The sequence below is a fragment of the Nyctereutes procyonoides genome, unplaced genomic scaffold, assembly GCF_905146905.1.
Source record: "Nyctereutes procyonoides isolate TBG_1078 unplaced genomic scaffold, NYPRO_anot_genome, whole genome shotgun sequence".
In the NCBI taxonomy this organism is placed as follows: Eukaryota; Metazoa; Chordata; class Mammalia; order Carnivora; family Canidae; genus Nyctereutes; species Nyctereutes procyonoides.
Window position 1 is genome coordinate 71292502 of NW_026575052.1, and position 25266 is coordinate 71317767.

Consider the following 25266-nt stretch of genomic DNA (forward strand, 5'->3'; position numbering starts at 1 on the left):
AGGTTTGTCAGATATAATCCTTCATCTTAAGTCTGCATAGAATCCTGTTCTCCTGATAACTATTTTATGTTATCTATTTCAATTTTTTCTATTCATACTGCTTTTTAAAATGTATTCAGGAAATGTTTCCTTATTTTCATTTTAGTGGGCCTTTTATTCATCACTAATAAAATGTGAACTATGTTCATTTTCAAATTTAAATATTGAAATGTAACTAGCCTACTTGTTACTATACTCTTTTATTCAGAGATTATAACAGAAAGAAGAGCTTCCTTTCTTCAATGACTAATTGGCTCCTTAGTCTAGAATAACTGACAGGGAGAAAACAGTCTTTTTGACACCTACTGATACCACTTTTCAGGTCACTGAGAGGAGCCCAGGGGTTCAGAGTCCTCTCCCTCAGTTCACTTGTGAGGTTTAAGTCAGATGTAGTTTGTGTAAGTGATTGGGAGATGAGATTCCCTTCAGGAGATAAGAACAACAGTCTAGGAGTTCAAGTTGTTTAAGGATGCAGTCAGCTGCCTTTGGGAATAATGAGTTTCCTGTTCCTGAAATTATCTGAGTATGTGCTGGGTCAGCATGTTTCAAAGTCTTTTTTCCACAGTGGTAGACAAGATGGATAAACATTCACAATCATAGCACACTCCCATGGGCAGAGTTGGGTTTGGGCAGCATTCCTGACACGCCAGCTATAAGTCCATCCCTCCTCCTCATTCAAGAATGAAAGGGACCCTGTGGCAGTGAATTTACTTACATTCATATGTAAGAAGTGAGTTCTTAGAAAAAAATCTTTAATTACTATTGGTATTGAATGACCAAGTACACAGTTGATAATAATTCTCAGTTATTCAACGTGTGTGACTGAGGTTGACAGCTACTGGCCCCATGCCTGGTGTTGTCCAGGGGCTGACAGTCCCCAGGTGGGTAATAGGATTAGGCAGCTTCTAACTTTTTTTAATCCTGAAGATTCTGTGTCATGACCAAAATTTGAGAAGAATTTTTCTTCTTTCTTTCTTCTTTCTTCTTTTCTTTTCATTTATTTTATTTTATTTTATATTTGTGGATCCTGGACACAAAAGGAGTTTTCTTTCTAATGTTCCATTTTTCTTCTGAAATTTATTACAGTTGATGTGTATGGTTCAGAGACATAGAGACTTTGATTCTTATGTCCTCGCCCCTTTTGCCTATTTAGCAGTAAGTGCTTGCTTGACTTCATACTAAATATCAAAAACATTGGGTAAAGGGTAAAAAAAAAAAAATCAGTTGAGAATGCACATGTACTCTGTTAATAAATTCCTCTTAAAAATTATATGCATGGAATCTTTTATACTATGTAATTGTACTTTATAATTTCTTTTTTTGTACTTTATAATTTCATTCCCTCATTTTAAACACTCAAGTTAAGAACCCTCTTAAGAATCAAAATCCTTTTGCAAATGTAAACCTTTGAATTCTTGAAAATATATACACAGCTTCTCTGTCCTCGTTGACATTAAATGAGAAGATTGTCACCAGTAATGAGGATTTTCTCTTTGCATCTGTTCCGCAAGCATGAAAGTAATCCTCACCAACCCACTGTTTTACTAGGCTGGACACTTGCCGGAAAAGCTGACAATATAAGAAGTGAAGCAGCTGTGCATGGTGAGCTGAAGTGGGACAGCTGCAGGCAAGATGGGCATAAGAAATGCTATAAGGACACACCAGAGCACAACTTGAAATGATTTGGCAAGGCAGTGAAATGCTAGGAAGCAGCCGTAATAGACTGGGCATTTTCCCAGAAGTTTTCAAAGAACCCAGCGGTACTTCACAAACGGTCACTTTGGCATATGCGTGAGACATTGTGACAGTCTCTAGCAGGTGACTCTGCTTACAAGGGTTGATGCCCAAGAAGGCTCTGGTGTCCCAGAGCCGAAGGATCCTTTTGATAACAGGGAGCTTGAGCTGAGACTGCATATTAGGAGGGAACTTAAGGTTTTCTGATAAACATAAATTATGTTTCATTAATACAGCATGGAATTTTTTTGAAGCAGTTTGAGGACAAGGAGAGCCAGTGGGTCTAATTTTTTATTACGACTGTGACATGTATGCAAAAGAACAAGTATGGCTCAGAGAGTAGTGGCGAACTATGCTGGATGTAAGCTTTTTGGGAGGGCACTGAGGGAGAAGCTTTAAAAGATTTTTGACAGTTTCCTTTGGCAAAAGCAGTAAAAGGAGTTGCAAGAAAAACAAGGAATGGGGCAAAGGATATTTGTTGTCCATGAACTGCTAATGCCATAGATTTTGATGCTGGCTTTTTATTTAAAAAGATCCAGTCAGTAATATCTTTGAGATTGCCTAAATTTACATTTTGATAGTAAGCATTCATAGATATGAAAACAACAAACCAATGGGGAAAATAAACTGAAAGATGGTTTGCCACAGATCTGAAACCACAGGAGTCCGGGAGTTAGCATACTCAGCTGTATACAGAAAAATGGAAGGTAATACATTTAGAACCTTAGGAAAATATTAGAAACATTTCGAAAAACAACAGGAAGAGTCTATGTTACATGTAAAAAATATTGAGCTCTAAACTTTTTTTTTTTTTTAAGATTTATTTATTTATTTGAGAGGGAATGAGAACAGCGGGGAGGGGCAGAGGGAGAGAGAGTCCCAAGGAGACACCTCAGGAGTTGCGGAGCCAGATACAGGGCTCGGACCCGGGGCTGGATCTCATGACCCTGAGATCATGACCTGAGCTGAAACCAGTCATTTGCTTAACCAACTGAGCTGCCCAGGCACCCCAGGGGCCAAACTTCTTGTTAATATTTCAGAATAGGATCATTCAGACAGTTTCTAATGGGTATTGGACTGACATGCTGCCAGTTGTATATAATGACAGCAAGGAAATGCTGGGCAGTTCCAGGACAGGTATAAAGAAAATATTTCAAGATCCTACACTTGAAAAAAATTTTTAACTTATTTTTTTAAAAAAATTATTTATTGAGAAAGACAGTGTTCTTGCACATGAGCAAGTAGGGGGAGGGGCAGAGGGAGAGAATCCTCAAGAAGACTCCTCACTGGGTGTAGAGCCCTACTTGGGCCTGATCTCATGACCCTGAGATCATGACCTGAGTTGAAACCATTAGTCAGTCACTTAACTGACTGAGCCACTCAAGTGCCCCCAATTTTTTAAACTTTTAATTAAAGTATAGATGACATGCAATGTCATTCTAGTTTCAGGTGCATAACATAGTGATTTGATGTACTGTACATTACACTATGCTTGCCACAATAAGTATAGTTACCGTTGGTCACCAAACATTACTACAATATTGTTGACTATATCCTCTATGTTGTATTTTTCACCCTCATGACTTCTTTATTTTACAGCTGAGAGATTGTACCTCTTAATCTCCTTTACCCAACTCCCTACCCACCTCCCCTCTGGCAACCATCAGATTGTTCTCTGTATTTGAATCTGTTTCTGGTTTTTGTTTGATCATATTTTTGTTTTTTTAGATTCCACATATGAGATCATAAAGTATTTGTCTTTCTCTGTCTAATTTATTTCACTCAGCATAATGCCTGCAAGATCTATGTTGTCACAAAATGGCAAGATTTTATTCTTTGTGTTGGCTGGCTAATATACCATTGGATATATACACACCACATCTTCTTTATTGATTCATCTGTCTTTAGACACTTAGGTTGCTTCCATATCTTAGCTATTGTAAATAATGCTGCAATAAACATAGGGGTGTGTGTATCTTTTTGAATTGTGATTTCATTTTCTTTGGGTAAATACTAGAACTGAACTTACTACATCATATGGAATTTCTATTTTTAATTTTTGAGGAACATCCATACTGTTTTCCAGAGCAGCTGTACCAATTTACATTTCCACCAGCAGTGTGCAAGGGCTCCCTTTCCTCCAAATCCTTGCCAACACTTGTTATTTCTTGCATTTTTGATAATGACCATTCTGACTGGTATGAGGTGATATCTTATTGTGGTTTTGATTTGCATTTCCCTGATGATTAGTGATATTGAACATCTTTTCATGTGTCTGTCTGTTGGCCATCTGTGTGTCTTCTTTGGAAAAATGTCTATTCAGGTCCTCTGCCCATTTTTTAATCCAATATTTTTTCAGTATTGAGTTATATTAGTTATTTGTATATTTTAGATATTAACCCCTTATTGGATATCACTTACAAATCTCTTCTCCCATTCCATAGGTTGTCTTTTTGTTTCCTTATCTGTGCAAAAGGCTTTTATTTTGCTTTTGTTGACCTTGTCTGAGGAGATGGATCCAAAAAATATTGTTAAGACTAATATGTAACAGATTACTGTCTGTGTTTTCTTTTAAGAGCTTTATGACTTCAGTCTTACATTTAGGTCTTTAATCCATTTTGAGTTTACTTTTGTGTGTGGTATAAGATAGTGGTCCAATTGCATTCTTTTGCATGAAGCTCTTCAGCTTTCCCATAAAAAAGAAGTCATTTCCTCATTCTATATTCTTGCCTCCTTTGTTGTAGATTAACTAACTATATAAGTATGGGTTTATTTCTGGATTCTCAGTCCTATTCTATTGATCTGGGTGTCTGTTTTTGTGCCAGTACCATACTGTTTCGATCACTGTAGCTTAATGTAGTATAGTTTGAAATTTGGGATTATGATACCTCCAGCTTTGTTTTTCTTTCTCAAGATTGTTTTGGCTATTTGGAATATATTTTTAAAAGGTTTTATTTATTTATTCATGAAAGATACACAGAGAGGGAGAGACACAGGCAGAGACAGAAGCAGGCTCCACACAAGGGCCCAATACGGGACTCGATCCCAGGACTCCAGGATCATACCCTGGGCCAAAGGCAGACGCTCAACCACTGAGCCACCCAGGGATCCCTATTTGGAATCTTCTGTGGGTCTATATAAATTTTAGGATTGTTTGTTCCAGTTCTGTGAAAAATGCTTTTGGTATTTTGATAGGGGTTGCATTGAATCTGTAGATTGCTTTGGATAGTATGGACATTTTAATAATATTAATTCTTCCCATCTATGAGCATGGTATCTCTTTCCATTTATTTGTGTCATCTTCAGTTTCTTTCATCAATGTCTTATGGTTTTCTGGGTATAAGTCTTTCTCTTCCTTAGTTAAATTTATTTCTAGGTATTCTTTTTTATATAACTGTAAATGGGATTGTTTTCTTGATTTCTCTTTCTGCTAGTTCATTACTAGTGTATAGAAATGCAATAGATGTTTGTATATTAATTTTGTATCCTGAAAATTACTAAATTTGCTTATTATTATTATTTTTTGTTTGAGAAATAGAGAGAGAGAGAAAGAGAGAGAGAGAGAAATTGAGAGAGAGGATATAGGCAGAGGAGAACAGAGAGGGAGGAAAGAGAGAATCTACAGCAGACTAAGTGTGGAACATGATGTAGGGTTCTATCTCATGGCCTGGAGATGATTACCTGAGCTGAAACCAAGAGGTTTATGCTTTACCAGTTGAGCCACCCAGACGCCCCTGAATTTACTCATTTCTAGCAGTTTTTTTAGAGTCTTTAGGTTTTATACATGGTGTTATGTCATCTACAAATAATGACTATTTTACTTTTTTCTTACTATTTTGGATGTCTTATTTCTTTTTCTTATCTTGATTGCTGTGGTGATGGCTTCCAATATTGTGCTGAATAAAGTAGCAAGAGTGGACATCACATCCTTGTCTTTTTTTTTTTTTTGGAAGTTTTATGGTTTTATTAACACAAATATGACACGCACATAAGCTGTTTTATTCATTTTCTTCGCTACACAGCCTGGCATTGGGATTGGTGACTCTGATGGCCAGCTGGGCTGCTCTTTCCACAATGGCTTTGCGGTTCTTGGAGGATACATTGTGAGCAATCTCTGCACAATAAGATTTGTTGCACATCAGCAGCACTTCAGGCTCCTTGACGTTGTGGACTAGGAACTTCCGGAAGCCACTGGGCAACATGTGCTTTGTTTTCTTGTTGGTCCCGTAACCAATGTTGGGCATCAAGATTTGGCCCTTGAATCTTCTGCGTACCCTATTGTCAATGCCTCTGGGTTTCCGCCAGTTGCGCTTAATTTTGACATATCGGTCTGACTGGTGCCGGATGAACTTCTTGGTCCTCTTTTTAACGATCTTGGGCTTCACCAGAGGTCTGAGGGCAGCCATGATGCCCAGCGATCGATGGCTGCCACCTCCGCAGGCGGCGCCGAGGAAGGGAGGGGCACATCCTTGTCTTGTTCTTGATCTTAGAGGAAATATTTTCAACTTTTTACCATGGTGTATAACGTTAGCTCTGGGTTTGTCCTATATGGCCTTTATTATGTTGAGATATGATTCTTCTATCCTCTGTATCCACTTTTTTGAGTTTTTTAAAAATTTTATTTATTTATTCATGAGAGACAGAAAGAGAGAGAGAGGAGAGAGAAAGAGAGGCAGAGACACAGGCAGAGGGAGAAGCAGGTTCCATGCATGGAGCCCAACACGGGACTCAATCCCCAGTCCCCAGGATCAGGCCCTGGGCTGAAGGCAGTGCTAAACCGCTGAGCCACCCGGGCTGCCCTTTATTGAGTTTTTATTGTGAGTGGATATTGAATTTTGTCAAATATTTTTTCTGCATCTACTGAGATGACCATATGATTTTTAAAAAACATTTTATTTTTTTTAATATCTTAAATTTTTAATTTTTTTTAAAAAGATTTATTTGAGAGAGAGAGTGCATGATCAGGGGGAGAGGGACAGAGGGAGATTGAGAGGCAGACTCCCTACTCATCAGGGAGCCAGACATGGAGCTTGGTGCCAGGGCCTTGGGATCATGACCTGAGCTGAAGGCAGATGCTTAACCAACTGAGCCATCCAGGTGCCCTGATTATATGATTTTTATCATTCATTTTGTTAATGTGACATATCACATCAATTTGTGAATATTGAACCATCCTTGCATCCCTGGAATAATTTTATTTGATCATGGCGAATATCTTTTTAATGTATTGTTGAATTTGGTTTGCTACTATTTTGTTGATAATTTTTGCATCTTTGTTCATTAAGGACATTGGCCTATAATTTTCCTTCTTGTAGTGTCTTGGTCTGATTTTGGTACCATGGTAATCCTTGCCTCAGAGAATGAATTTGGAAGCATTCCTTTCTCTTTAATTTTTGGGAATAGTTTGAGAAGGGTAGGTATTAACTCAGTAAATGTTTGGTGGAATTCAGCAATGAGGCTGTGTGGTCTTTAGCTTTTGTTTTTTGTGAGTTCAGATTTTCTATTTCCACCTATTTCAGTCTTGGAAGATTGTATGTTTCTAGGAATTTATCTATTTTTCCTAGGTTGTCCAGTTTGTTGGTGAATAATTTTTTGTAGTAGTCTCATAATCCTTTGTATTTTTTGTGGTGTCATTTATAGCTTCTCTTTCATTTCTGATTTTAAATGAGTTCTTTTTCTTGATGACTCTGGTAATGGTTTTATCAGGTTAGTTTATCTTTTCAAAGAATGAGTTCTTGATTTCATTGATCTCTTCTATTTTTTTTTTTTGTCTCTTTCATTTATTTCTTCTCTGATCTATATTAGTTCTTTCCTTCTACTAATTTTGGGCTTTGTTATTCTTTTTTCTAGCTTCTTTGAGTATAAGTTTTGTAGCTTATTTGAGATTAATCTTGTTTCTTGAAGTAGATCTGAATTGCTCTAAACCTTCTTAGAACTGCTTTTACTGTATCCCAAAGATGTTTAACTGTTGTGTCTCCATTCTGATTTGTATCCAGGTATTTTGTGACTTTCTCTTTGATTTCTTGGTTGACTCATTGGTTGTGTAGTAGCATGTCATTTAGCCTCTTGTTGTTTTTTCTAGTTTTTTTTTTCTTGTAACTAATTTCTAGTTTCACATCATTGTAGTTGGAAAAGATGCTTGATATGATTTCAGTCTTAAGTTTGTTGAGATTTGTTTTGTGGCCTAACATGTAATCTGTTCTGGAGAATATTTACATGTACACTGGAAAAGAATGTATATTCTACTATTTGGGGATGGACTGTTCTGTATATATCTGTTAAGTCCATCCGGTCTAATGTGAAGATCTTAGACATTGAATTGTGCATTTGTGTGCATGTGTTCATTTGTACTTTGGTATCAGGGCTGTAAGAGCTGGGAAAGGTAAGAGAGGGATAATTAGATGTCAAACCATGAGGAGAAATTAAAACCAAACAAGACTCTTCATTCTTGAAAGATGAAGCTCTGATTTAAAAAACAAAAACAAAACAAACAAACAAACAAAAAACAGGATAGAACATAGGCTAAATGTTTAGACTTCTTATTAAAAAAATAATTTCACCCAATGCGGGGCTTGAACTCACGACCCCGAAATCAAGAGTCACACTGAGCCAGCCAGGCACCCCTGTTTAGACTTCTTTATCACACTCTGCAGAAGTGACCAGTGCAGCTGTTAATCCCTGAGAGGTAAGTTCATGATAAAAGAAAGTAACCTCAGTTTCACTTTTTTTTTTAATTTTTTTTTAAATTTATTTATGAGAGTCAGAGAGAGAAAGAGAGAGAGAGAGAGAGGCAGAGACACAGGCAGAGGGAGAAGCAGGCTCCATGCACCGGGAGCCCGATGTGGGATTCGATCGCGGGTCTCCAGGATCGCGCCCTGGGCCAAAGGCAGGCGCCAAACTGCTGCGCCACCCAGGGATCCCAAGTTTCACATTTATAAAGCAGTTGCACCTTTGTTATTCACTTGACCCTAACACAACACTGAGAGGAGAGAGGGCTCAGTGTTGTTATTCATATTTGACAGATGAGAAGAGGGCTCTGAATGAGAAAGTGACTTGACTAAGCTGACACTCTTGAGGGGTGGGGTCAAGAGCAAACCCACCTCTGACTCAAGTCCTGGGTTCTTATTCCTCCTCAGCATTTAGAAAAGTGAGGACATCAGTAGGTACTTGCACATCAAGTCTCTCTGTGGTGACTTACCACGGAACAACAAAGTACAGGTAACAAAGTAAGAATGAAAATGTGAATACTGTTAAGATCTTAAAGGAAAGCCTTGACTCTTTGCGGTATTAGCATAGCTTTGAAGAGCTGAGATCATAGGGAGTAATCTCTCATCTCCTAGCACACTTTGTTAGAGGCTGAGGGTGGAATAATCTAAGTTTATTGACTTGATCAGATATAAAGTTTCCTCATTTTCAGTTATACTGTGCTATAATGTAAAATAAGCTTTTGCTCTTGTGTGTGTGTGTGTGAGAGAGAGAGAGAGAGAAAGAGAGAAAGAGAGAGAGAGAGATGGCCTTTATTAGGCAAAAAGCAGAAGGATCCAAAAGATTAGTCTTGTGTGAAAAAAGAACTGCAGGTAACATGGTAGGTAATTACACATTGTTCATTTCCTGGGTTAATGCCAGAATTTTCAGACACAGATGATACATCTTTAAAGATTATTGGACCATCTGTGTCTGTTCAGATGCCTGGTGAGAATCCCAAGTGTTCCAACAAGGGTCAACATGGTGGGTTAACACTGGCAAATTTCAGGTTATAGTTACAGGTCCCTGCATAGAGACCCTAGGAGTCGTATTCAGGTTTGGAGGAATTCACAAATTAGGCAGGTTCAATGTGAGAACAGATACTCTTAGTATTTTAGAGGCTCTGTTGTAATATCTATGTTTATCAGCTCATTCCTGCCCTACCCCCACCACTGACACTGTTGTTTGCTCGTTTTCTGTGTGTTTAGATAAACTGACAAGTCTTGACTTGTCAGCACTTTTTTTCTTTTTTAAGATTTGTGGACATTGTTGATATGATAGCCAATAATTTGTTTTATCAGTTAAGTAAAACACTACATTAGAAATAAAATGATCAGAACGGGGTAATTCCCTAATTTTTAGTTGCTGTCATCTTTTGGTAAATAAAGCCGAAATGTGCACACTTGGGGTTTGAAGGCTACTATTGCATCCTGGCAAAGGAAGTGAACAGACCTTCTAGTTATCAGTAAGGAAACAGGTTAAAAGAAGCTAATAGTTGAAGTTATAAGAAAAGTTTAATGAAAAGTGAAATTGCTTCTTAAGTAGAGCAGTTTGAAGACAGTGAAAAATTTAGTAGCTAAAAGTTGAGTATTTTATTTTTTCCTTTTTCTTTTTTTTTTTAAAGTAAGCTCTAGGCCCAATGTGGGGCTTGAACTCATGGCCCCGAGATCAAGAGTTGCATGCCCCACCAACTGAGCCAGTCAGGTGACCCAAGGTTGAGTATTTTATACAGGAAATATATGTGGATGTTTGTATAGGGTATTCGGTAGAGTATTTCCTTTTTTGGCATTTTTATTATATCTTTTGAATTAACTATAGCACAGGGATTGACAAACTATGGCCTATGGGCCAAATGTGGCCTATGGTCTGTTTTTATAAGGGCCTTGAGCTAAGAGTGCTTTCTGCATACATGTGTGGGAATGGTTAACAATTTTTTTTTTAAAGAAGAATATTCCGTGACTTGTGAAAATTATATAAAATTCACATTTCAGTGTCCATAAATGTTCTATTGGAACACAGCCATTCTCATTTGTTTGCATATTGCCTATAGCTCATTTTGTGCTACTGTCAAGCAGAATTGACTAGTTGTGACAGAGACCATATGGCCCACAAAGCCTAGAATTTTTATTATATATCCCTGCTATGGCAAAATAATATTAATATCTGAAATTAGGGTTCTTCCCCTTTTTCCTGTGATTTTTTAAAAAAATAGTAACATTTTAGCAAACAATGTGATTTTTGTTAAATGAAAGGGTCAACATTTTTTCAGTAGAGTGAATCTCTTTATAAGACCATAGAAAACAGGTCCCAAATAGCCACAGCCTTTTACCAAGCACCAAGTGTTTCCATTAAATATCTATCTCAATAGCCAAGGCTCACTCCAGTGGATATTGTTTTCCCCTGGGATGCCTAGAGATTGCAGAAATGTTCACCAACAGTTCTTCACATTCTTTTATGCTCAAGAGATTTTTCCCCTCCCCTGGAATCTGAACTGGTTCTCAACTTTCACCAACAGAATATGGTGATTGTGATGCCATGTGACTTCCAGATACAGGCCTTTTGAAGTCTTGCAGCTTCTGTTTTACCTCCTGGACAACCAGCCACCAAATAGAAGAGGCTTGAGCTGCTGGACAAGGAGAAGTGACATAGTGGAGAAGGAAGGAGCCACCCCAGCTGAAAGCTGTCCTAGAGACCCAGAAGTAAGAGTGGGTCATCTTGGATGGCTGAGAGTATAGGGGAACACTTCATGCCTGAGCCCTACTCAAATTCGGACCCTCATAATTGTGAGCCAATAAAATTGGGGTTGTTTTAAGCACTGAGTTTTGGAGTGTTCTGTTGTACAGTATTACCTAAGTGAAATAGTTTGGGGATATATATGACTTTTTTTTTTTGAATTTTTTATTTATTTATGATAGTCACACAGAGAGAGAGAGAGAAAGAGAGAGAGAGAGAGAGAGAGGCAGAGACATAGCCAGAGGGAGAAGCAGGCTCCATGCACCAGGAGCCCGACGTGGAATTCGATCCCGGGTCTCCAGGATCGCACCCTGGGCCAAAGGCAGGTGCTAAACCGCTGCGCCACCCAGGGATCCCTATATATGACTTTTTATTATAAAAAATGAAAAGAAAAATATTCTCTAATATAGGATATTAATAAACTGGATGTTGCATGCTTGAGTTCCTGGTACATGTGGTTCATTTGAAAAATTAAATACTTATTTTTATGATTAAAGGAGTAGTACATGCTTGGGTGCCTGGCTGGCTCAGTCAGTAGAGCAGAGCATGCAACTCTTGATCTCAGGGTTGTTAGTTCAAGCCCCACTTTGAGTGTAGTAGAGCTTACTTAAAAAAAAAAAAAAAAAGTAATATATGGTCATTGGAGAAAATTTAGAAAAAGAAAATTCTAAAGCACAGTATTTAAATTACTCATAAATCTGCCATCTAGACTAGAGGATCATTGTTAGTTCCAGCCTTTTCTTTACAAACAGAGTCTTATTTTGTAAAATTATAAATATATATATAGTTTTGTGCTCTGCTTTGTTTTTGTAATATTATACCATCATTAAATATATTTCAAAAACATAATTTTTAAAAAAGATTTTATTTATTTATTGATGAGACACACACACACACACACACACACACACACAGAGGCAGAGACACAGGCAGAGGGAGAAGCAGGCTCCATGCAGGGAGCCTGATGTGGGACTCGATCCCGAGTCTCCAGGATAGGCCCTGGGCTGAAGGCAGTGCTAAACTGCTAAGCCACCCGGGCTGTCCCAAAAACATAATTTTTAATGAACACAACAGCTTATTTAAGTGGACTACAAAAAATTCACATAATTCAAATATATGGTCTTCATTTTCTATTTTTAGGTTTGCTAGTTAGAGAAATCTTTTTAAAAGCAAACTTTTAAAAAACAGCTTTATTGAGCTATAATTCACATGCCATACAAATGTACTATGTAAAAAAACATTTAAAGTGTACAATTTGGTGTTTTTTAAGTATTTTCACAGGCTTCTATATTATCACAATCTAATTTTAGAACATTTCATCTCTCTAAAAGAAACCGAGCCTCCTCTCCCTTCCAACCCCTACCGCTAGCCCAAGGCAACCACAAATCTGCTTCCTGCCTCTGTAGATTTATATGTGGTCTTTTGTGACTGGCTTCTTTCACTTAGCATAATGTTTTCAAGGTCTGTCTATGTTGTAGTATGTGGCAGTACTTCATTCCTTTTTATTGTCAAATAATATTCTATTGTATGGATAAACCACAGTGTCTTTGTCCATTCATCAATTGATAGATACTTGGATTGTTTCCCCTTTTTGGTTATTATGAATAATGTTCTGTGTGGACCTTTGTTTTCATTTTTCTTGGATATATACCTAAAAGTGAAATTCTTGGGTCATATGGTAATTCTGTGTCTCACTTCCCAAGGAATTGCCAGGCATTTTCCCAAAGCAGTTGAGTCGTTTTACCTTATCACCATGGATGTATGAGGTTTCTGATTTCACTGGTCCTTGCTGATGCTTGCTGATGTCCTGTTGATTTACAGCTGTCCTGTGGTGTGCAGTGGTATCTCACTGCGGTTTTGATTCTCATTTCCCTCATGGTTATTGATGTTGAGCATCTTTTCATGTGCTTATCTCCACATCTTTTTTGAAGAAATATCTATTCAGATCTATTTTGCCCATTTTTAATTAGGTTATTTGTCTTTATTATTGAGTTATAAGAATTCTTCCAGGTACAAGACCCTTGTGAGAGATCTAATTTGCAAATCTTATCTCCCATTTTGTGTATTTCTTTCCCTTTCTTGATAGCATTGTTTGCAGCATTAACATTTTCAGTTTTGATGATCTGCCAGTTTCTCTATTTTTTGTTGTTGTTGCTTCTTCCTTTGGTGTCATATATGAGAAACTATTGCCTAAACCAAGGACATAAAGCTTTTAGAGAATTTTTAAATATTTTATTTTACTCAATAGCCAGTATTGCTAGTTTTTTTGTTTGTTTGGTTGTATTAAAGTGCAGACCCTTCTGCGACAATATGTATAGAACACATTCTTTTTAATAGTTGCATAATATTCTATGGTATGAATATACCTTAATGTAGTCAGCCATTATCTGTTGATGGGCATAAAGTCTCATTTCCAGTTTCTTGGAGTTTGCCACAGACAAGACTGCAAAAGTCTTTTGACATTTATTATTTTGTTCTGGTGCCTTTGTTTCTGCAGGATACGTTATCTAGGATGGAATGGAAAGCTTCCTTCAAATCTAAGTAGCTAAGATTGTTCTGTATTGGGACATGAATACTCTAGTCAGCCAATTAAGAAAAAAAGATTATGAATCTACTGTGAGAGAGCTTTTCATTGCAGCAAATTCATTTCAGAGAGCAGGGCTGCCCTCATGATTATTTACTCTTTAAAAGCTTGTTTTTTGTTTTTTTGTTTTTTGTTTTTAACACCTAAAGTGGGAGAAGACTTCTTCCTAAACAGCAACAGAGTGACAGAAATACAGAAAGATTTGGACATAGCCACTAAAAAAAAGTATGCCAGTGCACCCTGTTGCCTTCCATTTGGATTTACAGTTTGTGGGGTTTTGCCAGGTACTGCTGGCACAGATTTTAGGGACCACATAAAGACACACTTGTACCCCCAGCATACATTGGTATGTAAACTGGTGGGATCCCTCTGGGGAGCCTGTGCTGGCTCTTTGCTGAGGTCCCATGACTGACATTTAATTTCTTGTGTACTCTCAAAGGGGATTGGCTGGGCTAAAACTCATGCCCCTTGTATTTTTCAGGCAATTGTGACAGACTAAGGACATTTAAAAAACAAAAATCCTACAATTATAAGTGAATATAATTTTTGTATGGTTTATTCATATTGATCTAAAAGGAGTGAGAAATATATTATGGGAGCTTTAACTGATGTGCTGGCCCCTAACATAGTTTAATGGTCAGCTTTTCATTTAGAAGAACCAGAGTGGCAGGGAGTGTTTTTAGCATTTTTAAATTTTCTTTTTAAAAAATATTTTATTTATTTATTTATTTGAGAGACACACACATACACAGCGACAGCACACACATACACATGAATGCACCTGAGCATGAAGCCCAATGCAGGACTAGATCCCAGAACCCTGGAATCATGATCTGAGCTGAAGGAGAGGTTTAACTGACTGAGCCACCCAAGCGCCCTAAATTCTTTTTCTTTAGCTTCCCAATGGCCCATGATATTGACTCTCCATTGGAACATACTTGGCCTGTTTTTAATAAACCTTCAAATTGTTGCCATTATTTAGACTTTGGTAGGGGGCTACTTTAGTGTCTTTGTGGCCGATTCACATGCTAAGTTATATCTTAGTTTTATTTTTAAAAATTATCTGATGGTTTTAGGTTCTGTTACTGCTTGGTAGGAGTTAAACTACGGCAAAGAACATGTGGGAAGCTGACAACTAAAGGTGCTTTCGAGGGCTTTTGTTTTTCTTTTAACTTGTTATTAATGGAAACTTGAAAATATTTAAAAAGTAGAGAGAATAGTGTACTAAACCCCCATGAACCTGTGACTCATCTTCCAGCATTTATCATCTCAGAGCCAATTCTGTGTCATTGTTCTGCGTGGCCCATATGGCAGCCAACAGCCACCTGTGGCTGCTCCTAACTGAGGTGTGAAATGTTCCCTCCCCGCCTGGTTTGAAGTTCTACTCTCCCTCCTGGGAGATCTTCAGAGAATTCTTCCCTGACCCTCACATATAAACAGACTTCCCCCCCCCAATCCTTTTCTCGGTAAGCTCCTTGCTTGTTTCCTTTCTAACACTTTTACAGCTTGTAGTTATTGAATTATTTGGCTTGCCTGGAAAGTTTGGGTCGACTCCTATAGTAACAAAACTTCAGGAGGGGCAGGGCCCTGCATAGGATTGGTGACTCCTCAGTGACCTCACACACCGTGGCAGGAATGCTTGATTCAGGCCCACCCAGCACTTCTTTCACAAAACATGGATATTGTAATCCCCTTTACTATGTCGATGTGATCCTCATAGATTATAGAAATTACCTATACACAGAACTTTTAAAAATGAATATAATGCCCTAAGTATAACATCGAGAAATATAAGGAATTCATAATAAAATAATGTGTTTTTGTCCTCCCTGTCCCTGCCCTGTTTCTAGTATTAGCAGTGTGATTTGTATCAAATGTTATAACTGCCAGCCAGATACAGTCTTAAACTCTGGTTAATGTCTTTATAACCCACACAAACAGCAATAATAGTCCTGCACTGCTTGGTACCGTAGTTATTTTCAGGTCTCTGCTAAACAATGACGAGAGAGACCTGCCCCTCACACAAACAGCAGCCTTCTAACCCAGCATTTCCCATCCCTCTTAACTCAGTCTTTTCCCCCATAGCACTCAGTACCACCTGACATTTTCCCTGGTTTTTGTTTTGGTTTTTTAACCTGTTTCCACCTACTGAAAATCTCCATTAAGGCAAGGGAGTTTTCTCTTGAGTTTAGCACTGTATCCTCAGCATCTAGAACAGCGTCTGGAATGTAGGTGTTTGATAAATTTTGAGTGAACAAATGAATCCTTATCTCTCTCTATTGCACTATGATTCTTCAGCAAGAAAGGCCATGAATAGCTGAATTGTGAGCAATTATCCAAAAAAGTCTCCCTCATCAGCCCATCATTGAGACCAAGTATTCCCCTTAGTTAGTCTCTTACCCTTGTTCTGCCATATTGAGCAGTCACTTGTAGAGGGACGTTGTATACAATATGAAGAGACTCACCACATGTGTCTTTTTCATCACATTCAGATTTTTAGGGCACTCCTCTTGATCTGAGGCTGTTAGTTGAGAGGTGATCGATTGATTGGGTTGAAGATTGAACTATAGCTTCTGACTTAGGACAGACTAGGGTTTGACATCTTTTGAGTGGTCACATTGCCTGTTGGTAACAAGGCATCAATAATGGAAAGTTCTGTTGGCATCGGTTCCTAAAAGAAGGGATGCAGTCTTTATTTGCTGTTTAACTGAACTTGGTAGTGTTTTGTCAAGTGGAAGAAACTTGTATGAAATAAAAGCACATGTTATCTGGGCCATGATCAGTGAGTCTATGCTGTCAATGGATTAATACATTTGCAAAATTCTCTACATTGTTAAGAGGAGATCTGAAGAAGGGAGTCGAGATCAAGAGGAACCAAACTGCCAACTGCCATTGTAGAGGATGGAGATGGAGTGGTGGCTGTGAGAGGTGGTGATAGTCTGTTCATTTGCCTGTGAACAGTATCTGCAAGATACTAACCAGCATCCCAAAGTATTTAAGTCATAAATCATTTATAGTAAATTCTGTTATTTTACCAAAGTGTAAATCAGTTTCCTTCTTTTCCCAAGTCAGGAAATGGAAAAGAAATAGCATTTGTGGCTGATGACCAGTGTTTAATGAGGCTTGCACACTTCCTGGTCTTGTGTCTGTCCTCCAAACACAGTGGAGTAGACACGACAGCCCCTTCTGGAAATCTAGTTCTCTGTCATAAGAAATATGCTACATTGACCATTTAAAGGAACCATCTTGCTTGTTAGGGAGATTCTTTCCTTTATAATGCCTTGTTTATTGGCCTTTATTATTTACCATTTTTTCTCAATCATGTCCTAAGAGTTAAAGCAAAGATGTCTGGTAATACTTCTTTGTAATGGTGGCAGTGATAGAAGAATTCCATTTGCTTGCTACTCTCTCCACATGCTGTTTCCCAACACTAAGTGTACCAATCAACATTCTATGAATAATAAGCAATGTAAAGGGTAAGAGTGAAGGACCAGAAAGATGTTCCATACCGGCAATGACCGCCCTGAGCTATGTTCCTTTAAGGCCAGTAAGGAAGTTCTCTTTGATTAATGGTTACCTCGGCTACCTTCTAACGGCCCATGAAAAGTATAGCTGGAAATTTCTTAATAATCACAACACTGGTTAGTAGCACAGTAGCCCAAATAATTGTTCTAAAGGCTATAAGGAATCTATAATTATGAAATTCCATTTCCAGAAAATAGTTCCATCTATTTTCAGCTGAGGCTAAGAGTAAAGAACTGCACCTAGCATGGGGACGGGCGGAAAGTGCCCGCACAATCAATATTTGCTGAGTGCCAAACTCGGTGGTGGAAGGAACAGACTTTGAGCAGCGAAAGCAAATAGTCTCCCCTCTTTTGCTCCCACGTCTCTTCCTCTCTCTGATCACTGTAGCATGATTCTTAGAGGTGTCTGATAAGCATGGCAGCAGTGCTTTTGACAGGAGGGTTCACCAAAAGCCAAGTGATCTAAGACGAAAGGGATTGTTAGAAAATAGCATTGAAACAGATGTCAAGGCTAGTTAATGTTTTGTAAACACCTGCCGCCTGCAAGTCAGCGTCCAGGGTCCGCTAGTTGCTCCAAGTCTGAAATTAAAGAAAGTGAAAGTCCATGTCCGTGTGGTTAAATGTTTGGTTGTCAGCATGCACAAGCTTGATGTGACACCAAATTAGATACAGAAAAAAAAAAAAAAAACAGAAGAAAAAGCAAAGGTTCTGTGTATAACCAAGAGGGTGGAGTAAGGAAGCCTTGCTTGCACAGCACATTCCTGTAGAAAATAAGTTGGTCTTTCAGTTGGTGAAGTGACTTTTCATTTGGCTGTAATATTCCTCTGGGAGGGCTCCACGAATTCAATAAAACAAAGCTAAAGAAAAGCCTCTTCTGTTTGAGGGAATATATAATTAACCCATAGAAATTAGTGCCATCTAGTATATTACTGAGGAAAAAGGATTAAATACCGGTATGAATAAAAATAGTGTCTGTTATTGTTCTCTCTGGGATAAAATTACAAGGACTGTCAGTCATCCTGTTTAAGGGTCTGGTTTGTTATTGGCTGGGTTGGGAACAGTGCTTTCTACCTCCTTGTTACATAATGGTCCACAGTGAGATGAATAGTGCGATCCCCCCCCCCCCCCCCCCGCCGCCGCTTTCCTCGGGGTCGGCTGTGAGGTGCCACAGTAACAGAGGAGGCAGTTATGATTGTTTGGGAATTGTGCTTAGTGGATGTTATCCATTAGGATAATTCTTTTTTAAAGATTTTATTTATTTATTCATGAGAGACGCACAGAGAGAGAGAGGCAGAGATATAGGCAGAGGGTGAAGCAGGCTCCAGGCAGAGAACCTGATATGGGACTCGATCCTGGGACTCCAGGATCAGGCCCTGGGCTGAAGGTGGCGCTAAACCGCTGAGCTACCCAGGCTGCCCTAGGATAATTTTTATACCTTTGAAAATTACTTTCTGGATATTGCGTAGCATTTTGTCTTGATGCTAGATCTGTGAAGCCGAGCTAGGTAGACCTCGGACTGCCGTGGTTTTTAAAATTAATTAATAAACATCGATTGCCTCTTCCTGCATTAAGTCCCCAATGAACAGAAAGGAATAAAGCCCAGTTCCTGCTTTTAAAGGAATCAGTTTCGTTGGAGGATCATCCATGCAAGCATAACGGAAATGTGTTTGAGCTATTTTGTGGCTGAGGGAAGGAACCCAGACCATCCCCAGTGGGGCACAGTGTGAGGGGTAGGCACCCGGGGGGGCTCATGGGCTCTTTGGGCCTTCAGGCCAGAGGTGTCAGTCATAGTACCATAAGTTCTGGTACTAAGGTGTGTTCGGAGGAGTCACTAGTCCACCCAGGTGGCCCTGCGCGGGGAGGCAGGAGATGAGGCTGAGGGAATGAGATCTCTGGATCTAGGTTTCTACCCCTGAAAATGAGACTGTGTTAACACAAAACTCCTAAAGAACTCTCTCATTTTCTTGAAAAGAGGCTGTGTTAACACTGCAAAGACTCTTAAGGAAGGTGCTTATTTTCTCAAAAACTTTCACATGGTTGCTCTAGGGGAAGGAAGACAGAACTTTCATTTTCCTTCACCCACCTTGGATTCCTTGGCTGGGGCCCTATAAATTAGGCTGACAAAAGACAGACGGGCCAGAGAAGAACAAACACAGCTTAGGACCATGCCGTTCCACTTCACAGTGACAGTCACTGCCACGGGACACATGGGAGTTCCCAGCAATGAGTAACAAAGGTAAAGGTTAGAGCTTGGGGCCTATAGACCTAATTTAGTAGAAGAAAGAGAGGGGGAGAGGGTCCTTTTGGGAAAATACATGATATTTGGGAAAGATCAGTGGGCTGTTAGGAGAATCAGTGGGAGAAGGTTGAACTTGCTCCCAGGGACAAGTTTATGACAGTTGAGTTCTTGGGGAGGCTCTACTTTTAGGTAGGTGTGGGATTTCAGGAACTCAGTCAGATGCCTTCAGCTCAGAAGAATGTTTCTGCCAAAGTGCTGTGTTTTAGGGTTGAATGTCCTGATCTCTTTGCTCCTGCTTAGTCAGTAACATATTCACCTGGCAGCCCATGTTTTTTTAGGGCATTGAGGTCTCAGTATTGTCTGGAGTTTAACAGTATTTTGACAAGAACACTCTAATTCAAGGTTGATATGACTTGTGATTGCGTTATTCTTCCTTCTGTTTTTCTCTAATCAGTTGTCTTTATCTCTGTGTTTGTCTCATGCAGCCCTGTCTCTCTTTTTGCCCCTTCTTAATCTGTCCTTCTGAAATTCATCTCTGCATCTATGTCCTCTGGACAAGTGTTCATTTCAGTTTTCTCTAGCCCATACCCAGGTCCCACACACCTGACTGGATTTGTTCCCGAACATCTCAGGTGCATCTGTGACACATGCCTTGTATTTTCAGATATTTGTGCTAGTGTGAAATGTGCACATATAAGACACTGAGGTGAGCATGTTCTTAAGGTTGAACTATTTTGGACAAGGATATCTTCATTTTTCTAATTCCCTGGAAGCAGTGTGGAGGTGTAAACAGATTTACTGTTTGGATAGATCGGACTACGTTGGATTCTGTGGCATCAGCCCCATCCCTCTCTTAAGAGCCCTTGGGACAGCCAGCAGGACATTTGTCTCCCAGTGCTCTGGCTGATGTATTATTCATGGTATAAGGAAATTCAAGGTGTCAGTTGGCTAGGTTCCTTTTTTCTTTTTAACACTTACTACATATTGTTGATTGATCTTTATCCTCACGAGAAAAAGCAGAAAAAGCATGACAGGGAGTCTTTTTGGAGGAAGAACTTTTGCTTTTAGTTGAGATCCACCTTTATGGTTTTTGTTATTAGATAGTATATGGGAAACATAGCTGCATATCTTTTATAGTAATTTTGACTTCTGGTGAAACCATTGTTGCCAAAAGAAATCATTCCATATATTAACATGTTACTAGTTATTTTTGCTAACTTATTCTTCCCAGTGGGTGCTTATCCAAACATTTTTCTGTTTCTTAACAGTAATGGGCCCGCCCACTTCCTGAAAAAAAAAACCTCAACAATTTCTTTACATTTAGCTAGAAAAATATTCTTGGAGGAAAGTCCTAGACTGCCATTTTGCATGTGCTTGTAGATGTGTAGATTCTAACTAAATCTGGAAATTTAAGGCAATTGAAAGCAAGAACTGTCTCTGTTCAGTGACCTTTTTTCAAGTCTCAACTTTTTTTTTAAAGATTTTATTTATTTATTCATGAGAGACACAGGGAGAGAGGCAGAGACATAGGTAGAGGGAGAAGCAGTCTCCCTATAGGGAGCCTGATGTGGGACTTGATCACAACCCCACTGAGCCACCCAGGTGCCCCTCAAGCCTCAACTTAAATGACATTTCCTCAAGGCCTGTGCTTGCCTCTTCATTCTGGTTGTACCTGTTTGCCCTGCCCCCTGTGTCACTAGGTGCATCCCCATAAATATTCACCTAAAGTCCAACCTCCATCTGGCAGGGCCTCCAGTAGTGCCAGCACTCAGGCTGCTGCCTTCCAACCACATGCCCTGATTATGTGGTTGTGAAAATTAAATAAGATGGCTTAGGTAAAAGCCTCAGAACAGTGGCTGATCCTAGTAAGTCATCAATGAATAGCAGCTCTTAGTAGAAGTTAATCAGTGTGTTCTCTCCACCCAGAGACCAGTAGTCAAGGTTCATTGGATCTTTCTTTCCCCTTCTTTCTTTGTGTTTTTATTTACTCATATTTCCTTCTGCAAATTGCTTATTGCCAAGGACATTAAGTAAATTGTATTGAATTTGCTACTTTTACAGTATTTTAGATGGGTATGTATCTTTTTAAAGACTTTTTTTTTTTTTTTTTTTTTACTTTAAAAAGTGTGGGGCTATACCCAACATGGGACTTGAACTCACAGCTTCGAGATCAAGAGTTGCATGCTCTACCAGCTGAGCCAGCCAGGTGCCCCCAAATGAATATATTTTTATTTTGTGTATATATGTATATAGATACATACATACATACATAAGTGTATCCTATACACATACATATGTATATATAAAATGTTTCCCCTAACTCCTCTCTAAGAAATTACTTTAACTTCTGGTATTTACCCCTGGGTCTAGTGGGTACTCACTAAAGGGGAAAGGCAGTCCCAGAATCCTTGCTGCTGGATGCCCAGTGGGGTGAGCCTGGTCTGACGCTTCCCTCTCTGCTCTCTCTTCCCCTGTGTCTATTCATTTCAAGAACTTTGTGCTCACCATATTTAAATAACAGTTTCCAGTGCCAGACTTATATTAGAAGCAAAACAAATCTACTGCTTTGCCCCCCCCCCCTTTTTTTTAATTAGAGGCTAGAATTCTGATACCATCCCTGGTGAGAATTTTTGGTCTCTTTCCACCACAAGCCTTGCTCTGAACTCAAGTGGAGTTAATTCTGTAGCCAGAGTTGCCCTTCCTCCGCCTTATCTTTCTTTTCTCACTTAGTTTCCATTTCAGACAGGTAGGTTTTTAAAAATTTATGCATACATATCTTTCCTTCCCTCTTTTTTGATCTTCAACCTCTCATTTTCCTTTTTATACTTTCTCTTTGTATACCAAAAAAATCTCCCCTGGTTATGGCCGAAAAACATAGTTAACATTAGTGACGCTTAACTCTAAAGAATTTCAGAACCATAAGTTTTGAAGTAAAACAAGGCTTAGATACAGTGTCCCTAGGCTCCAGAGCTCTTGAAAGCTCCATGAAAATGTTAAATGGTCTTTCTTTTTAGTTACACGTGCTTTCCCTAAACTAAACTGATAACTTTCTATGTAGTAACAGTGTATTACAACCTAGCAGCAAAAGAATGGGTATTGAAACCAGGAGTGTTTTATTAAAAAGAAACATATTAAATAGAGAATAGAGTTAACAGAAGCCAGACGCAAAGATACATTCCCAAAGTTTGCTATTACATTATTTCATTTGTTGTTTGTTTGTTTTAACAAAACTAGCCCAACTGTTTTGCCTCAAGCACCAGGCTTCAAGAGAAGTAAATATTTCTTATATAATTTGCATTAGTGTTTTGTTTCTGTTTAATGCCTAGTGTTGATGATAGAATGTATATTGCAAAGGAGATTATTCTCTGTGTTGAAACATATGTATTTCATTTACATATGGGTCATATAGAATTTTTTGGACTAGTTTAGAAAACCAACATCTGTTTATAACATTGAATTTTAGGGAAAACCTATTCTGAGTTGGAAGCTGCCTCATTTGTAAGCCAACAAAGGACTTTCACTTGGAACCATATTGAAATCTGATCAGAAGCATCTAGCTTATTTAGCATAATGAAAGAACAAAAGCATCTTGCTAGTTAGCTGGGAGAGGCCCTAGTTTTGCTTTGAAACTAACCTGTTGTCTTTTAGTTAGTGACAGTGGGTGATGAAAACACCAACTGAGAAACTTTTGGAGAATCTTTTAAAATTTTAATGCAGGTGTTTGTGTTTTTTTTTTTTTTTTAAGATTTTATTTATTTATTGAGAGACAGAGAGGGAGAGGGAAGCAGAGACCCAGGCTGAGGGCGAAGCAGACCCCATGCAGGGAGCCAGACATGGGATTCAATCCCGGGTCTCCAGGATCCTGGCCTGGGCTGAAGGCGGCGCTAAACCGCTGAGCCACCGAGCCACCTGGGCTACCCTAAATGCAGGTGTTTTTAAAGACCAATTTAAAAATATTACTTACAGGTCCACTGAAAACTTTAGGATTTTCCATGGCTAAGAGGCATATCAGTCATGAAAGCATGATTCTACTTCTAAAATACTTCGGAGGGGTTTTAAAAGTGGTATTTTCTAGTTAGGAAATACAAGTAAAGGATTCACTTTCCAAGAGAATTTCAATTTTTATAACCTCCTACGTTATTTTGGTGTGTGAAAACGTGTGTCAATGGAATGTAATGTGAGAAAGAGTTCATTTGTTAGGTGTTGTTTTTATGACCAATAGTTGTATAAATGATCCATTGTTGAAGAATGATTAAAACCACATAGATATGACCTTCCCACTTTAAACTTCCGTATGAAAACCAACACATTTAAAGCCAAGGAGTTTATAGTGGCATCTTAACATTAACCTTGCTACCATAATTGCGATTCGTTGCTCCCTGAAATAATCATCCAGTATTTCAAGAGTCGTACGTTGTATGTGAATACACACATCAAAATTTGCTAGTTACTTTTTTCCCTGTATGAAGGTTAAATCAGTTTAAGGCTATTTTTTAATGGAATGTGATTAAACAAGAGTTACTTTAGTTTCCTTGCTACTTGATCAAAACCTTGCTCTTTTAGCATTATAGAAAAGCATTCAGGGATCCCTGGGTGGCGCAGCGGTTTGGCGCCTGCCTTTGGCCCAGGGTGCGATCCTGGAGACCCGGGATCGAGTCCCACATCGGGCTCCCGGTGCATGGAGCCTGCTTCTCCCTCTGCCTGTGTCTCTGCCTCTCTCTCTCTCTCTCTCTCTCTCTCTCTCTCTCTGTGACTATCATAAAAAATAAAAAAATAAAAAGAAAAGCATTCATACCTCCTCTTAAAAGAAGACTTTTTACATAAAATGGAAAATATTATTCTTAATCCGAGGAAAGATATCTGTAGTTATCTGTTCCAGTCAATACATTGTTATTTTTACAAAGTTACAGCCTGTGGATTAGAAACATGAGGGAGTTTTTTTCTTCATTTTATTTGGTATAATTATTAATATAATCAATGTATTTTACTTAAAAGTAAATTTTACTAAAGCAAGTAGTGAATGCCTTCCACCTGCCCTTTTTACTCATGGCCCATACAATGGCAGCAACTAATGGTGTACTTTCTTACAGATGTGTCAATGTTGGTTATTCCGACACTGTGCTGGCTTATTACCCCTACCAGTGGAGGACCATTAAAACTTTTTACAAGTATAATGGAAACATGTGTATTTGGGAAGCAGAGGGGTAGGGCTTATCAAATGCAAGTGACTGCTTGAAAAGCTGTGTTTCAGATGGGACCTGCAGAGAAGTAGGTCCCCGGAAACAGTACAGGGAATGCTCAGGTACAGAGGAAGAACTGCAAGTGGGGTCCGTATAGGCTGAAGCAAGCCTTTGTTGATAAGCCCACTGCAAGATGTTGCAGAATGGCTATGCTCGTCTTTGGGGTTGGAGTTGTCTTCTGAGTAGAATTTTAGAGCCGCTCCTGAGTTCTCCCTAAATACTTGATTATATCTTTTTAGATTGATAAATGTTCAAAACAGATTTCCTAAATTAGTGCCTTCCTGCTGCATAAAAAGCTGTTCTTTGATATACTGGGGAAAGAGGCCTTGAAAGGTCCTGGTTTTCTCTTGGGACTTTTGTATATATGTCCTACCCCATGCCCACCCCATCTCTGCTGTGGTTTAGATGGCCAACATAAAAACTAGTTGA

At 38.8% G+C, this 25266-nt stretch overlaps 2 protein-coding genes across 2 annotated transcripts in view; one reads left to right on the forward strand and one right to left on the reverse strand.

Annotated features, from left to right (window-relative positions):
• PIP4K2A (phosphatidylinositol-5-phosphate 4-kinase type 2 alpha) overlaps positions 1-25266 on the forward strand; it is a 177317-nt gene that overhangs the window by 27404 nt on the left and 124647 nt on the right. The window lies entirely within an intron of this gene.
• Positions 5772-6229, reverse strand: LOC129514185 (60S ribosomal protein L32-like). The gene has a single exon (XM_055332769.1). It carries the CDS (start codon positions 6177-6179, stop codon positions 5772-5774), a length of 408 nt encoding a protein of 135 aa, XP_055188744.1. The 5' UTR covers positions 6180-6229.

Coding starts and splice junctions, on each gene's coding strand:
- LOC129514185 (XM_055332769.1), bottom strand. CDS start 6,179: ATGGCTGCCCTCAGACCTCTGGTGAAGCCCAAGATCGTTAAAAAGAGG.